This window comes from Micropterus salmoides, unplaced genomic scaffold, assembly GCF_014851395.1.
Source record: "Micropterus salmoides isolate LMB-PRFRI ecotype aquatic unplaced genomic scaffold, ASM1485139v1 Ms_hic_scaffold_4, whole genome shotgun sequence".
NCBI classification, from domain to species: Eukaryota; Metazoa; Chordata; class Actinopteri; order Centrarchiformes; family Centrarchidae; genus Micropterus; species Micropterus salmoides.
Window position 1 is genome coordinate 454,040 of NW_024043372.1, and position 17,071 is coordinate 471,110.

Genomic DNA, 17,071 nt, shown 5'->3' on the forward strand with positions numbered 1-17,071 from the left:
AGAACAAGGACACTTCCTGTCAGCAGAAGAAGACACGGCGCTCTCTGTGACTTCAAAATAAAATTTAATCAAGGATTTTACAAAATCAAATTCTTGATTAGAAAACAGTTAAATACCAAACGGCTTCAAACCAACCAATCAGCTAACGGCATCTTCATCTTCAGCCGGCCTCCTCACAGCTCACAGAGCTCAATCATTGGACGATGGTATGTGGAGGCCATGCCCAGAAATGCTAATGAGAAAAAACAACAGGAAGCAGGAAGTAAACTGGAACAAAACAACAGCGTCTCTTGTCGGCGTCCTCAGGCCTGATGAGGTGACTCGTCTGTGTTGACCAATAGGAGAGGACGATATAAAAGAGGGGTGGGCTCAAATGTCCAGCGTCCAATCAAAGGGCAGTGTTGTCTGCGAGTCAGCGTCGCGGAGGCGGGGCCAGCAGCTGTGTGGCGGTGGCGGACTCTGGGAACAGGTTGTGGTAGGTGGGCAGGGGGACGTACGCCGCCGTGATCATCTTACCTGAAAGAACAAGTGAGACATCAGAGCTGCTGTCTGATTGGTCCGCAGCACAGGTGTCACGTGACAGGAAGTCTTACCAGCAAAGAATCTTCCGTGTAGAGCGTTGACGGCGGCCATGGCAGCAGGGATGGACGGGCACTTGACGTAGACATTTCCCTGAACACAAGCAGAGGTCAGAGGTCAAACACAGACACACCTGTATAACCGTGCGGTCAGACCAAACGTGAAGCGAGCGTTGGGGGGGCGGCGCCATTACATACAAAGTCAATGTAAAGACAGAGAGACGTGACGGATTCGTTTAGGGAGGAGGAGCTCAGAGCTAAATGATTTTATTAAATTAACTTTTTACATCAACGCTGATTAATGTTGTTAGCGTCAGAGGGCACCCTGAGCTCTGTGATACTACAACTACTACGACAGGACATGGCGAGGAAGCTGGACTTCCTGTAAGTTCAAACAATACGTGAGTGTTACTTGATTCCAGCTGTCGTACTTTACTGACAACAAGTTATCCTGACATAGCCCTGAACTCCATTCAGAAAACAAGCATTTTAAAAGTTGTCTGCTTGCCATCTTGCTGAGCAAGAATTAACATTTTTAACAAATCAGCATCATGATGTTGTTATTTCAGCGTTATTATGTGGGAACACTCGGCGAACAGTCCAGCGATAAAACCCGCGAGAGGATTAAATTCATGTTTGGTCTGAATGCACACAGCCCAGGGGAGGCGTACCTCAGCAGAGTTCCTGTCCACGTAGATGTGAACGACCCCTCCATGTTTGTTACACTCCTCTATGACATCGTGCTGGATCTCCGTCTCCCACCCAGAAGCCTCCTCCCTGAAACAGAGACACAACCCCGTCTGAGTAATATATTATATATACATATACACTCAGCCTTCACATCTTTGTAAATATCTGATTCTATCTTTTCATGTGACGACACTGAAGAAATTATGTTTTGCTCCAGTGTAAAGTAGTGAGACAGACAGCTTGTATAACAGTGTAAATCTGCTGTCCCCTCAAAATAACACATCACACAGCCGTTAATGTCTAACAAAAGTGAGGACACCTAAGTGAAAATGTCCACATTGGGTGTCATGTGACTCGTTCGTGTCACAGGGTCTCAGGTGTGAATGGGGAGCAGGGACCGTATTACAGAAACTTCCTAACCGGCAGAGCCTGTCCTGACTGCTTGGTAACCATGGTAATAAGGGTTAGGAACTGATTTAGGAATAAGGCCGTTACAGACGAACAGTTCCTCAGTCAGGGTTCCTTTCCTAACTTCAGAGAGGAAACGTGTTTTACAGAAGCTAAAATCCTAAATAAACTCTCCTGACTTCAGGAGAACTGTTGAGCTGTCCTAACTTTACTTTTCCACCAGGTAGTTTAACTCTTTTAATCCACATGGCTGCTCTTTAATTGCTTTTACAAAATCAACAAAATGTCAACAGGCGGAACTTGTTAACTGATTCTACCGATGTGTTTGATGACAAACCCTCGTTAGCAGAAAGGACACACACAGGTGCGGGCGCAGACAGGACACACACAGGTGCGGGCGCAGACAGGACACACACAGGTGCGGGCGCAGACAGGACACACACAGGTGCGGGCGCAGACAGGACACACACAGGTGCGGGCGCAGACAGGACACAGACGGGGCGCAGACAGGTGCGGACGCAGGCAGGACACAGACATGTGCCGACAGTTGTGGGCTTACCTGTTGGGGCTGAACATGTTGGACAGCTGGAAGCAGTGAGTGGCGAGCGGCTGAGAAGGAAGATTCAGAGCAGCAGAGTTCATGTTGAGAGTCGGGTTCATGGCAGCTGAAACACACATTTAAAAACTATTTAAATGTGACCGTCAAAAAGACAGAAGATCCATTTCTTACAGGTGATTCTGGAGAAGCACCTGGACACAGACAGTCACGTAGCTCTGTGTGTGTGTTTTTACCTGACACAGCAGCCATGGCTCCGATGGCGATCGCTCCACTCATCTGCAGAGCCTGCTGAGCAGCGGGAGGGATCTGTAGACCTGAACCTGTCAGACACACAGTCAGTCAGTCTGTGGACTACAGGTGATTACAGGTGGATGTAGCAGCAGTATAAAGCACCGTCTCACCCTCGGCGAGTCGGGCCATCAGCTGCAGTCGCCCGGTGGTTCCGAGGTCGACGCCGCTGCGTTCCATATCGTCGTTGTCGAGGAAAGAGGAAGCCGTGGCGGCGTCGGTCCGCTCCGTCACATGACCTACCTTCATGGGTCGACCCGCCAGCTCGAAGCCGTTCAGCTGCTCCAGAGCCTTTTTAGCACACTCGGCATCTGCAAACTGACGGGACAGGTGAGACAGGTGAGAGACAGACAGAGACAGGTGAGACAGTTGAGAGAGACAGAGACAGGTGAGACAGTTGAGAGAGACAGAGACAGGTGAGACAGTTGAGAGAGACAGAGACAGGTGAGACAGTTGAGAGAGACAGAGACAGGTGAGACAGTTGAGAGAGACAAAGACAGGTGAGACAAGTGAGAGAGACAGAGACAGGTGAGACAGTTGAGAGACACAAAGACAGGTGAGAGACAGACAGAGACAGGTGAGACAGTTGAGAGAGACAGAGACAGGTGAGACAGTTGAGAGAGACAAAGACAGGTGAGACAGGTGAGAGACAGACAAAGACAGGTGAGACAGTTGAGAGAGACAAAGACAGGTGAGACAGTTGAGAGAGACAAAGACAGGTGAGACAGTTGAGAGAGACAGAGACAGGTAAGGCAAGTGAGAGAGAGGGAACAGGTGAGAGACGTGAGACAGGTAAGACAGGTGAGAGAGAGACGGAAACAGGTGAGAGACGGAAACAGGTGAGAGACGGAAACAGGTAAGACAGGTGAGAGACAGGTGAGACAGCTGAGAGAGAGAGACAGGTAAGACAGGTGAGAGAGACGGAACAGGTGAGACAGGTAAGACAGGTGAGAGAGAGGTGAGACAAGTGAGAGAGAGAGAGACAGGTAAGACAGGTGAGAGACAGGTGAGAGAGAGAGACAGGTAAGACAGGTGAGCGAGACGGAACAGGTGAGACAGGTAAGAGAGAGGTGAGACAAGTGAGAGAGACAGAGTCTGACAGGTGAGAGAGACGGAACAGGTGAGACAGGTAAGACAGGTGAGAGAGAGGTGAGACAAGTGTGAGAGAGAGACAGGTAAGACAGGTGAGAGAGACGGAACAGGTGAGACAGGTGAGAGAGAGAGACAGGTAAGAGACGTATGACGACAGGTAAGACAGGTGAGAGACAGGTCAGACAGGTGAGAGAGAGAGAGACAGGTGAGAGACGTATGACAGGTAAGACAGGTGAGAGACAGAGACAGGTAAGACAGGTGAGAGACAGGTCAGACAGGTGAGAGAGAGAGAGACAGGTGAGAGACGTATGACAGGTAAGACAGGTGAGAGACAGGTCAGACAGGTGAGAGAGAGAGAGACAGGTGAGAGACGTATGACAGGTAAGACACAGGTCAGACAGGTGAGAGACAGAGACAGGTGAGCTGATAAAGAGGAGGAACTCACGGTGATGAAGCCGTAGCCTTTAGAACGCCCCGTCTCGCTGTCCATCATCAGCTGGATGCTCTCGATCTGGCAACATTTGAATAAAGATAAAACTTTATTGATACTCAGACACACAGACAGCAGAACATGAACGCATCAGTAACTACGTTCAGTAACGGGTCTTCCAGTACATGAAGTACTGCTTATGCATATTTTGATGCTACCTGACGAGTATTTCTACCTGCAGAACTGTTTCACTGAGGCATGACACCACGAGGCTCGATGTGAGCTGCAGGCTCGGGCGCCATCACTTCAGCAGGCGGGTGGCGGTCACACCCGCCTGCTGACGAGACGCCAGGCTGCTTCACATTGTAACTCATTCTAAACTCCAGGACATTGGGGGGGGGGGCAGCAGCCGGTGTGTTTCCAGCTAAATGAACTCTGGGTCCAGGTGTTGTTTTAAGGTTTCATCAGCTGAAGTCAGCCTCCTCCACAACAAACAGCTGATCCCTACAGGTGAGAAAGCTCGTTAAAGATCAGCTGGAAACGTTCTAACGTCCATCGGCGCTGGAGGAGCCCGGTTCTGTTTCCAGACTGATATCATGTTTGTTTCTTTCTCTGCGCTGCAGTTCTTTTAAGAACTGGATGGATTTATGCAGTTAAACTTCGAGTTGTGTCTCTTCATTGTGCACAAAGCTGTTCCAGCAGTACTTTTCATAATATCTGATCTGACGTTCACATCTACATGTTGCTCATGGATAGTGACGTTACTGAATAATGATGCCTGTAGTCGCTCTGTACGACGCTGAGACTGGTGTATTCTGGGAAATATTTAATGAGCACCTCCTCTAATGTGTTTGTCCTCCTGCTCAGTGGAGCTCCGGGCCTCCCGCTCCTCCTGTTTGTGCTGTGAAGGGAGAAGTTCACAGCATCGCACCTGATCTGCAGTTTCTCTCCTGGAACAGCCTCATTTCTCAGAACAAGAACAGGCCGACGAGCTTCAGGAGAAAGTTCTGTGATTCTGAGCCTCTAACGAACCAACAGCTGCTGACGATCCAGAGACTCAGCTAGTCTAAAGATAACATGATTGCAAATGATAAACTTGGATTAGCAAGAACAACGTGGAGCGCGGGGCTGATAACGGGCCTCCGTAGATATTCTATCATCACAGTGTCCAAAAGTGCTCCTGTTTTCATTCAAATACAAGGAACCTTTTGACTGGTGGTTCAGTTTTAACGTTATACTTTGTGGTTCTGGGTCAGTGATGGAGCAAAACACGAATCGGCAGCTGGTAGACAGGTAAGTAAGGTGTGTTTGAGTCCAGCCCAGGGAGGTGTCTTCATGGTGGACATCACAGTGAGACACCTGGCTCAACACATGACCTCAGAGTTACAGAGCAGCTGAGTCTGTTAGCTGGGACAGGTGACCTCAGGGAATCAACAGGACTGCGTGTGTGTGTTTGTGGTTCTGACCCGTCCAAACGGCTCAAAGATTCCTCTCAACATCTCCTCGGTGATGTTGAAATGCAGCGAGCCGACGTACAGCCTCATCGGACCCGACGATCCCTTCTGCAGGTTGTTGGCGGCTGCTGCTGCTCGATTCTTCTCTGCCTGCACACACACACGCACACACGCACACGTCACGTGACTGTGGTTCACTCAGACAGGCGATGTGACTAAGATGAAGCAAGGAACACCTGCGAGAGAGCATCTCAGCCAATGACACGGCACAGCAATCAGCAAATCCATATAGCATTGCAGCAAGCATATAGCATTAGCATAGCATTAGCATTAGCATAGCACTGTAGAAAGTGCATCAGCTGGGTCCGGCGCTCCAGATGTATAAAAATGACTGACGGCGAGCACACAATCAAACTTAGAGACTCCTGCAGGCTAAATCTCTTTATGTTTCTAAATCCAAGCACTTTCAAGCACTTTCCTGACCCGAGGCAACCCTGGCTCTATTTACATCAGCAAGTATTTGAGTGCGTGTGTGTGTGTACCTGTGAGGCCTGTACGATGATGGGAACTCCCAGCAGCCTTTGCCCCGTCAGCCCGATGGCCAGAGGAACTGAACTGGCCTCCACAAACTCGATGTAGGCGATGCCCTTCGACCTGCGCGAGTTCCTGTCAGAGATCATCCTCACATCCCGAACCTGCAGGGGGACCACAGCAGCCGTTACTACTGCGCCCGTCGGCACCGCACACGCCGCCATGATGGAGTCAGAGTCCTGCTGACACATTCAGCGGCTTAAATGAAAGTGTCCGTTTTCAGCCACGACTGATGCGGCGCATTCTGTCTACAGGTGTTATTAACACCTGACTGAGCTCTGGTCGGCATGCGTTTGGCGATTTCACACCCGTTCTTCCAGATCCAGATCACATGTTAACACCAGATCTGAATGGGGTATAAAATCTTTACACCAGCGACAGGCTCTAATTGTGAAGCAGCTACAGGAAGTTGAGTGGAGCTTTGTTGGCGTTCTTCAGTAAGAACAGGGTCCTGTTTCAGAAAGCAGGTTCAACAAACTCCGAGTTTTCAGAATCAGTTCAGTCAACTCCGAGTATGTTGAGCCAGATGGAAACGCGTGCGTGGGGATGAAATAAAGCCTCATCAATGGAGCTCCGATGCTACGATTCACCATGGCAACGGGTAATTAAAGGAAGAGCCTCCATTTTAATCCGGTGGAACCAGAAATATGAACATATGCCAACACGGACAATGATTGGCTCTAAAACGCAGGAGTGGAGGATCGATACGTTAACAACATCAGGCTCCATTTTATACAGCGTTGCTCATTCATCATTTAGCAGACTGGAGTTTCCTTAACGAATAATAAAGAGCTGGAATTCTCCTCCAGCCTGTTTTAAACAGCTACAGGCCTGTTTATTCAGCTGGAGCCTGACGGGACTAAACGCCGGTGAAGATGAAAATATTAATGGAACAGATCAGACACAGTTTAGGCTCCTCATGGACCTGTGGTTGGAAAGTGACAGTCTGACTCGGTCGGCCTATTAATGATGTCTTGGCAGTGGAAAATGTGTCTAGGTTCAAACTGACTGAAGTTTTAGACGTCTTTGTTACATTAATACAATCTGGCTCATGTCGTATTTTATGAAATGCTGTCAGAACACATTCAGACTGTCAGCAGATAATGATAAACTACATGTATTAGTTTCAGCTGCACCGCAGTCATCCTCACTCAGAAATATTCACATCATATCCAGCTGATAACTACATACTACAGTATGAAAGGTTACTGTTCTCTGATCAGTTTTATAAACAGTGATCACTGCAGCTCAGGGTAAGCAACCTGACAGCTGCCTTAATGTCCACAGAGTCACTGACTTATAAAGCAAAGTCTAGTTTATAGATTTATGTGCGGAGGATAAATTTACGATGTCCAAAGATAACTCTCTGTCCGCACATCGATTGATTGACAGATTGATCAGAAAAGCGTCATGTTCAAGATCATGTTTGGGTAAAATAACCACTTACAACCTATTTAACCGTGATTTCGATGTTTCTAAAGACGGAACTGTGTCCAACACGTGCTTTGATATCGACAGTCTGAATGAGGAAATGTCAAACAGCCGCTTCAGGCTCCGCAGGAGTCGGAGAGAAACTCAGCATTAGTTGAAGCGAACCTCCTCTGAGCAGGTCAGCTTCAGCAAGTCAGAGTTTCCCTCATCTCGGGCTCAACTTACTCAGAGTTTTCACTAAAGCCGCTTTCTGAAACAGCGCCCAGGTGGACACGACAACACCTGGACACCCTGCGGGCGGCGTTACCTTCCCCACAGCAGAGAAGAAGTCCTCCAGGTCTCGAGGTCGTATCCTGGCTGCCAGCTGCATGCAGAAGACGGTCCGGGCGTCTCGTTCCTCTGGAGTCAGGTTGTCGATGGGCTGCCTGCACAAACACACTCAGCCTCAGACGCCTGCGTGACGCTCTGCTGTGGGACACTAACAAGTCAGAAACTCTCTCACCTGATTGGACTCTTCTCCTTCTTGAAGGGACTTTTACTCTTCGACCGCCGACGGCTGCAAACACAGACAGACAGTCAAAGGTTTGTACTGGACCTCTCTGGATCAGACAGGACCAGGTCTTCAGTCATGCGCAGACAGGAAGTGGACAGCCGGTCTCTCCTGTAACTCACTGCTTGTGGTGGTCTCTGTAGCGCCCCCCCCTCTCCCTGCTGCCGCGGCGCTCTCTGCTGCGGCTTCTCCGTTTGTCTCGGCTGCGGCTGCGTTTACGCTCGCGGCTCCTCTTCCTGTCTCGACTCCTGCTGCGCTTCCTATCGCGACTGCGCTTCTTCCTGTCGGACACACATGTGGTGCTGAGGCGGGCCTCCTCTCAAGCTGCATGATGGTCATTTATGAAGCTGAAGTGTGTGTGGCAGGTGGACGGGTGCGTTTACCTCTTGGTGCGGTCCTCCTGTCCGTTGGGGCTCGACGCCTTGGCGTCTTCCTAAGCAGGGTCGACAGAGAACAGCATGAGGACGCAACATTCGTGAACACACTTTAATGAGCTGATCTGTATGTGTGTTTGTGTGTGTGTGTGTGCTCTCCTTCAGCCGGGTGGAGCTGTGCTGGTTTTGGGTGCTGGGACTCCTCTGAAGGGCCCTGAAGACTGAACTGAAGCTCAGACCCCCCCTCACCTGTCCAGGGACCACACCTGTCGGTCTGACATGTTTCAGTGCTTCTACATCAGAGTTACCCTCCTGCCCCTCCTTCAGGTGACAGGATCTGACCTCACGCTGCTCTGACATCACCCTCTGACATCACCCTCTGACATCACCCGCGCTCCTCTGACATCACCCGCGCTCCTCTGACATCACCCTCTGACATCACCCGCGCTCCTCTGACATCACCCTCTGACATCACCCTCTGACATCACCCGCGCTCCTCTGACATCCTCTGACATCACCCGCGCTCCTCTGACATCACCCTCTGACATCACCCTCTGACACCCTCTGACATCACCCTCTGACATCACCCGCGCTCCTCTGACATCACCCTCTGACATCACCCGCGCTGCTCTGACATCACCCGCGCTCCTCTGACATCACCCTCTGACATCACCCGCGCTCCTCTGACATCACCCGCGCTCCTCTGACATCACCCTCTGACATCACCCTCTGACATCACCCTCTGACATCACCCTCTGACATCACCCTCTGACATCACCCGCGCTCCTCTGACATCACCCTCTGACATCACCCGCGCTCCTCTGACATCACCCTCTGACATCACCCGCGCTCCTCTGACATCACCCGCGCTGCTCTGACATCACCCTCTGACATCACCCGCGCTGCTCTGACATCACCCGCGCTGCTCTGACATCACCCTCTGACATCACCCTCTGACATCACCCGCGCTCCTCTGACATCACCCTCTGACATCACCCGCGCTGCTCTGACATCACCCTCTGACATCACCCGCGCTGCTCTGACATCACCCGCGCTCCTCTGACATCACCCGCGCTCCTCTGACATCACCCGCGCTCCTCTGACATCACCCTCTGACATCACCCGCGCTGCTCTGACATCACCCTCTGACATCACCCGCGCTGCTCTGACATCACCCGCGCTGCTCTGACATCACCCTCTGACATCACCCGCGCTCCTCTGACATCACCCTCTGACATCACCCGCGCTGCTCTGACATCACCCGCGCTCCTCTGACATCACCCTCTGACATCACCCGCGCTGCTCTGACATCACCCGCGCTCCTCTGACATCACCCTCTGACATCACCCGCGCTCCTCTGACATCACCCTCTGACATCACCCGCGCTCCTCTGACATCACCCGCGCTCCTCTGACATCACCCGCGCTCCTCTGACATCACCCTCTGACATCACCCGCGCTCCTCTGACATCACCCTCTGACATCACCCTCTGACATCACCCGCGCTGCTCTGACATCACCCTCTGACATCACCCTCTGACATCACCCGCGCTCCTCTGACATCACCCTCTGACATCACCCGCGCTCCTCTGACATCACCCGCGCTGCTCTGACATCACCCTCTGACATCACCCGCGCTGCTCTGACATCACCCTCTGACATCACCCTCTGACATCACCCTCTGACATCACCCGCGCTCCTCTGACATCACCCTCTGACATCACCCGCGCTGCTCTGACATCACCCGCGCTGCTCTGACATCACCCTCTGACATCACCCGCGCTCCTCTGACATCACCCGCGCTGCTCTGACATCACCCTCTGACATCACCCGCGCTGCTCTGACATCACCCGCGCTGCTCTGACATCACCCTCTGACATCACCCGCGCTGCTCTGACATCACCCTCTGACATCACCCTCTGACATCACCCGCGCTGCTCTGACATCACCCGCGCTGCTCTGACATCACCCTCTGACATCACCCTCTGACATCACCCGCGCTGCTCTGACATCACCCTCTGACATCACCCGCGCTGCTCTGACATCACCCGCGCTGCTCTGACATCACCCTCTGACATCACCCGCGCTGCTCTGACATCACCGCGCTGCTCTGACATCACCCGCGCTGCTCTGACATCACCCTCTGACATCACCCGCGCTGCTCTGACATCACCCTCTGACATCACCCTCTGACATCACCCTCTGACATCACCCGCGCTCCTCTGACATCACCCTCTGACATCACCCGCGCTCCTCTGACATCACCCTCTGACATCACCCGCGCTCCTCTGACATCACCCTCTGACATCACCCTCTGACATCACCCGCGCTGCTCTGACATCACCCGCGCTCCTCTGACATCACCCGCGCTCCTCTGACATCACCCGCGCTCCTCTGACATCACCCTCTGACATCACCCGCGCTGCTCTGACATCACCCTCTGACATCACCCGCGCTGCTCTGACATCACCCGCGCTGCTCTGACATCACCCTCTGACATCACCCGCGCTGCTCTGACATCACCCGCGCTGCTCTGACATCACCCGCGCTCCTCTGACATCACCCTCTGACATCACCCGCGCTGCTCTGACATCACCCTCTGACATCACCCGCGCTGCTCTGACATCACCCGCGCTGCTCTGACATCACCCTCTGACATCACCCGCGCTGCTCTGACATCACCCGCGCTGCTCTGACATCACCTGCGCTCCTCTGACATCACCCTCTGACATCACCTGCGCTCCTCTGACATCACCCTCTGACATCACCTGCGCTCCTCTGACATCACCCTCTGAGGCTGCTGCTTCTTGTGAACAGCTGCAGCTCGTGAGCTTCAGTGATCGACACTGACTTCTGTCCTCGCGGCCACGCTGCACCTGGTCGGCTCTCAGCTGTTCTGGGCTCACTGAGCTTCTGAGACTCTAAACGCTGCCAACACACCGCAGAGCTGAACCTGAAGACTTGCAGAGTCGGTGAGTCGACAACATGTACACCTGGAGACGGGTGTCCTGGCAGGTGTGGAAGCTACAAAAGGAATCAAACCTGAGGACATGAATATTTCAGTGGTAATAAAAACCATACTCTGATTTAAAAGGACTGAAACATGTTAAACACACCTGCGTGGTGACCTCACACCTCTACACTTCCTGCAAAGCCTCACTCTGACAACCTGCAACTCACCTGCATAAGCCCCACCCACCTCGTCATGCTCTGCATCCTGACCTCAGACCAGACCGGGTCAGGCCAGACCAGGGGTCTCCTTTATAAACGTGCGTACGCCTCCTCGAATGCTTGTGTGAATAAATGTTTAAACTCAGAGGAAGTCATTTGGTTTCCTGTCTTTACAAAGGGATCAGTACCTGGGTCGTCCCGCCTCCAGCCAGCGACGTCACTGCTCAGAGGGAGGCCCCTTCCTGCAGATCGGTTATAAAGGGGCGGGGCTCCGGGGCCCCTTTCCTCCGGTGCACAAACAGCTTCAGCTTCACCAAAAGGAGCGTCAGCGTCACTGAGTTAGATTCAGAGTCTGCCTGCAGTCAGGACGCATTAATATTAACGAGCTTCACTGAGCGTTTACAGGCAGCTGTGGGCGTTTGGAGGGCCGGACGTGGCGCTCCCTCACAGGGGCCACATTTCACACTGACTGTGATTTATAAAGGGGAATCTGCGCAGGACGTCTTTCCTTCGTACAGTTTTATAAATGAGACCCCAGACCAGGTCTCTGTGAAGCCCGACCCTCGCTCCCAGCTCAGAGTTGGGATGCAGAATAGTGCTGATGCTAAGCTAACAGCTAACTATGACACTAGAAGCCATGCAGTGTGATGTTGCCTTCCCATGATCCTCCTGGAGTTATTACTAAGCCGCTCCACTCTCTCCTGTCTGACTCTCTCTAACACTTCATCCCCCAGAATCCTCAGCTGTTCCTCATTAGGCGGCCAACAACAGTTACCATGGGGACCACAGTACAGCAATGCATGATGGGGGCTTTTTACTACCTTCATGTTTGTGACAGATCACACTGGCATTCAGGGGAGCAGAGGTGAGAAATCGTTAGGCAAGTCTACAAAGAGAGATAGACGGGCATTTATTACGTGTGAAGGACGCCATCATCATCATCATCATCACCATCGTCATCAGCCCGACTCTACTGCTCAGAGGCTTCTCCTTCTCTCAGGACACAAACACGAGTACCTGAACGCAGCACCGGCCCAGGAGGCACCAAGGCGTGACCACGCAGGAGCCAATCAGAGCGCAGGACCACAGGATTTACTCTTTCCGTTACTTCCTGTCTGAACGAGGAGGTGACAGGAAGTCCAACTCCCAGCCGTGGCTGTTTTGAGTGGAAGTGAATGAGCGAGGTCATAAAGCGCCCCCTAGCTGAGATTCCTCACAATCCACAACGGAGCAAAACGGATCTCGAAGCGTTTGGTTCTTATTGGACCGGGTCACTTCCTGCTCTGACCTGGATCTGACGTTAACGTCTTTACTGATCTTCACGTGTCGGCCAGCAAGAGACTTCCGCGAAGGATGCACTCGTGATTCCTCGCTTACAGCTCTTCAGAGCACAAATAAGAACTTTGGGACGGTCTTTCTGTTAGACGGCCGAGACTTCACCTTACCCGAGTTTACCTAAAGCTACCTGAGCCTACCTGAGTTTACCTAAAGCTACCTGAGTTTACCTAAACCTACCTGAGCCTACCTGAGTTTACCTAAAGCTACCTGAGCCTACCTGAGTTTACCTAAACCTACCTGAGTTTACCTAAACCTACCTGAGCCTACCTGAGTTTACCTAAAGCTACCTGAGTTTACCTAAAGCTACCTGAGTTTACCTAAACCTACCTGAGTTTACCTAAACCTACCTGAGCCTACCTGAGCCTCCTTAAACCTACCTGAGTTTACCTAAAGCTACCTGAGTTTACCTAAACCTACCTGAGCCTCCTTAAACCTACCTGAGTTTACCTAAAGCTACCTGAGTTTACCTAAACCTACCTGAGCCTACCTGAGCCTCCTTAAACCTACCTGAGTTTACCTAAACCTACCTGAGCCTACCTGAGCCTCCTTAAACCTACCTGAGTTTACCTAAAGCTACCTGAGTTTACCTAAACCTACCTGAGTTTACCTAAACCTACCTGAGTTTACCTAAAGCTACCTGAGTTTACCTAAACCTACCTGAGCTTGTGAATCTTGTGTTATCCTGGAAGCACAACAGTCAAGCCTTAAATGTGAGACAGAGAGACCCTGCGGTCCGCAGCGCGGCCTGAGATGGTCTACGGGTGTCCTGGTTTTACATTAACGCGGGTCTGATTCAGAACCAGGATCTGTGAGGAGCAGTAGAGTCCGGCTGAGAGGCTGCAACACAGAGGACAGAGGACTCTCACCTTCCTGTACGGAGCCTCCAGCATCGCCTCGATGTCCAGGTCATCTGCCATCCTGCTGCTGCTGCTCTGTACACACAGTGAAACCATCAACCTGAACACCTGTCGGGATCTTTCAGACAGGTGTGTCTCAGTAAGGATCAGGATCACCTGTGAGCCGAGTTACAAATTATAGCAGCATCACATGTTCAAAATACAATTATTTCTATAGATACACAAAAGCAGAATTTAGAAATCCAGGATAAGAGATAAAGCGAAGCTTGACCTGGTGTGATCAGCGCATCCTGGCTTTATCCGTTTCACGAAGGCCAAACCAGCTCAGGACTCTGTCCAGCCAGGTGGAAGTAATTCAGATAAATGGGCGTCAGCGGCTTTCTTCAAGAGCCCACACGGTCGATCACAGATTCATTGATGCTGAAAGACGTGTGCCGCCCGCTTTACACGCAGTGAGTAACGGTGAATAAAAAGGTTCACCATGAAAAAGTGCACATTATATCATAGAAAAGGAGAAGAAACACGGCTGCAGTATTAAAACAGGGAGACAGAACGTGGCAGACAACAGAGGGCCGACTGAATGAGTAAGTAGCTAAAAATATCACGGCTCCTGACTGAAACTGTCAGAATTATAATGTTACCTGAATGGTAACCTTATGTCAGACCTTGAAAGGGAGCAGTGGACGTTAATATGTCACTCAGCAAATGTATTAACAATACTATTTATTGGGGAAACACAAAATCCAGCTGGCAGGTGGCACATTTGTTTCCTCTATGTTTGTATTACATTGCATGTTTTCTTATTGTGCAAATAAACCTTTCTTAAAGCATTTTCAGTTATTTAACATTTTTCATTGCAAACAACAGTTTTAACAAATACTTTCAAAAAGTATGTATGAATATGAATATCTCTCTCTCTCTCTCTCTCTCTCTCTCTCTCTCTCTCTCTCTCTCTCTCTCTCTCTCTCTCAATATAAATAGAGTAGGTCTAGGCAGAGAGGCTGGAGGTCTGTCAATTTTGTGTGAAAATAGTGTACTTAGTGAATATGGATATGAAGTCAGTGCTCATAGAAAATCCTGTATGATATTTGTAAGTGGACCCTGAGGCTGCAGTCCTGCAGTCTGCCAGTGTAGTAAGTAAAACCACAGGTGAACACTTCCTGCTGTGCTACCTGTTCTACAAACTGGCAGAAGTGATCATTGCAATGCACACTGCAAGCATGACTGTAAAACAATGTAGTAATGACTGTTTTCTCTCCCAAGCTGGCAGCAGATGAGTAAACAGTGCACAATATAGTGCTTACTGGTCCAGCGAAGTGGGACTATAATTTGGGAGTATTATACAACTATGAAACCTAATGAGGAATATATACATGCATGTGTGTGTGTTAAATATATTTCTTGAGTGACTGTTACCGTCCACTGCTCACTTTAAAGGCACAATTTAAGACACAACGTTATAATTATGACAGTTTCAGTTAGCGGTGATATTTTCATTCAGTCTGTTTTCCACTGTTTTTACTGCTTATTTTATTTATTTATTACATGTCATTTTATTCCACGAAAACCTCCTCGCTGTTGCTCCCTGTGTGTAAAGTCTTCTTCTCCAGCTACGAAACCTAAGAACCACAAACTTTGCGCTCCCATGTGGCCAAAATGTGGCTGGCTGAGGTTCTGATCGGCCTGACCGCTGAACACAGCCGGTGTTCTGACGATCTGTGCTGCCTTCTCGAAACATGCTGCCGTAGCGCAAATCCAGTCTATCGAGTCGCTCTGCATAACTAGTGGGTTAGCCCGGGTGGTGTTAGCCCGGGTGGTGTTAGCCCGGGTATTATTAGCCCGGGTGGTGTTAGCCCGGGTGGTGTTAGCCCGGGTATTATTAGCCCGGGTGGTGTTAGCCCGGGTATTATTAGCCCGGGTATTATTAGCCCGGGTGGTGTTAGCCCGGGTGGTGTTAGCCCGGGTATTATTAGCCCGGGTGGTATTAGCCAGGTGGTATTAGCCCGGGTGGTATTAGCCCGGGTGTGGTATCCCGGTCTGAAGCAGGCTAGCTGCACAGAATAAATCGCCATGGTAACGAACGTGCTACTGCTGTCGTGAAGCCGAGTCAGGCTCGTTAGTTCAGGATATCTGGAAAATCCCGGCTTAACCCGCTATCGTGGTTTTGTGAAACAGCCCTCAGGACTTCACTCACAAACATCTGATCACTATTGTTGTTTTCACAGAATAAACACAGAAAACACACAACCGGAAGTAAACACAGAGCCGGAAGTGAGCGCAGAGCTCAGAGGAACAGGAGCTCCGCAGCTTCTCAGAGAACCAGGTCACAGCTCGGAGGTTACATTAGCTGTTAGCTAGCAGCCGCCGGTACCGTGAGTCCGGTGTACCCGGAGTCCCGTCAGCCCGCTGCTGTGACCTCAGCCTGTCCGACTTCAGGTGAGCTACACCTGAGACCAGCTAACAGCTAGCTGCTAACTGTTAGCCTGCCGGAGCCCCGCGGGGTCTCCCCGGTACCTGCCGGCTGGACCCCGGCTCACGCGGGCTTTACCTGGACACACAGCGGAGGGTAACAGCCCGCAGACGGTCGCTCGGTCCGGGTCCCGGTCAGGTTCTTCAGCCGCTGCCCTCCCGACGAGACTCCATGATCTGAATGGCGCAGGCATACAGGGAGCCCGGCTGTTATCGCGAGAGCGAACTGCCGCGAGATCATAACACAGTAGTGATACTGTTGATAAGAATGCAAATACACACTTTACATACAAGAACTGCTGTTCAGTGTTTTACAAATATAACTAACATACGGAATATATATAATATACATCAGAAAAATAAGAAAACTTTATCGATCTCTCTGTTGGACATTTAGTTTCTGGAGGGAAGGTGTTCGTCCCAGACACGTGCAGCCCCGGAGAGGTTCTGCAGACTCGTGGTGTTCTGATCCAGACCCTTCTTGCTGCTCTGTCCTGTAACCATCTGCAGAGACGCGTCTGGATCGCAGCGGTTTAAAACTACAGGAAGTCAGCTACTGCAGTTCTGCTCGGTCAGGTTGGACCCAGACCTGCTTCTTGATCCGTCCTCTTCCAGAAGAAGTCCAGACACCAGAGAGAGACGCTGCAGAACCTCCTGAGAACCTTCATGTTTTTCCTTCGTTTACATCAGAGAATGCTGAATGTAACGTGTCTGTATGATGTTTGATGCAGAGGATCAATAAAGTTTTCTTAATTCAAATAGTTATTCTAGACTTGAACATCTCTTCTTCTC

General features: G+C 50.8%; 1 protein-coding gene and 1 long non-coding RNA gene across 7 annotated transcripts; one reads left to right on the forward strand and one right to left on the reverse strand.

Moving 5' to 3' along the window:
* Positions 1-43: 43 nt before the first annotated feature.
* On the reverse strand, positions 44-16,619 carry LOC119885390 (RNA-binding protein 39-like). 6 transcript variants are annotated; one of them, XM_038695412.1, is made up of 16 exons: positions 16,359-16,489; positions 14,082-14,142; positions 13,820-13,966; positions 8,455-8,504; positions 8,194-8,352; positions 8,024-8,077; positions 7,829-7,946; positions 6,042-6,194; positions 5,512-5,649; positions 4,061-4,126; positions 2,637-2,841; positions 2,469-2,555; positions 2,236-2,341; positions 1,250-1,355; positions 594-672; positions 44-516 (listed from the first exon to the last, which is right to left on the reverse strand). In XM_038695412.1, exons 3-16 carry the CDS (start codon positions 13,904-13,906, stop codon positions 413-415), a joined length of 1,512 nt encoding a protein of 503 aa, XP_038551340.1. In that variant the 5' UTR covers positions 13,907-13,966; positions 14,082-14,142; positions 16,359-16,489; the 3' UTR covers positions 44-412. The 6 variants fall into 6 exon arrangements, with proteins under 6 accessions (XP_038551340.1, XP_038551342.1, XP_038551341.1 ...); XM_038695414.1 differs by lacking the exon at positions 14,082-14,142 and adding an exon at positions 12,437-12,501 and having other exon boundaries at positions 13,820-13,885; positions 16,359-16,434; XM_038695413.1 differs by lacking the exon at positions 16,359-16,489 and adding an exon at positions 12,437-12,501 and having other exon boundaries at positions 14,082-14,711.
* On the forward strand, positions 14,318-17,044 carry LOC119885396. The gene is made up of 2 exons (XR_005441335.1): positions 14,318-14,394; positions 16,036-17,044. It is a non-coding gene; the product is annotated as an uncharacterized LOC119885396 (long non-coding RNA).
* The last annotated feature ends 27 nt before the right edge of the window (positions 17,045-17,071 follow it).

What these genes read in the sequence shown, in the direction of transcription:
- LOC119885390 (XM_038695409.1), bottom strand. Translation starts at nt 16,520, where the DNA reads ATGATCTCGCGGCAGTTCGCTCTCGCGATAACAGCCGGGCTCCCTGTA. An exon ending in TCATCGTACAGGCCTCACAG is followed by an intron (nt 5,650 to 6,041) that starts GTACACACACAC and finishes GTGTGTGTGCAG; the next exon opens with GCAGAGAAGAATCGAGCAGC. An exon ending in AAGGCTACGGCTTCATCACC is followed by an intron (nt 2,842 to 4,060) that starts GTGAGTTCCTCC and finishes CTGTCCCGTCAG; the next exon opens with TTTGCAGATGCCGAGTGTGC.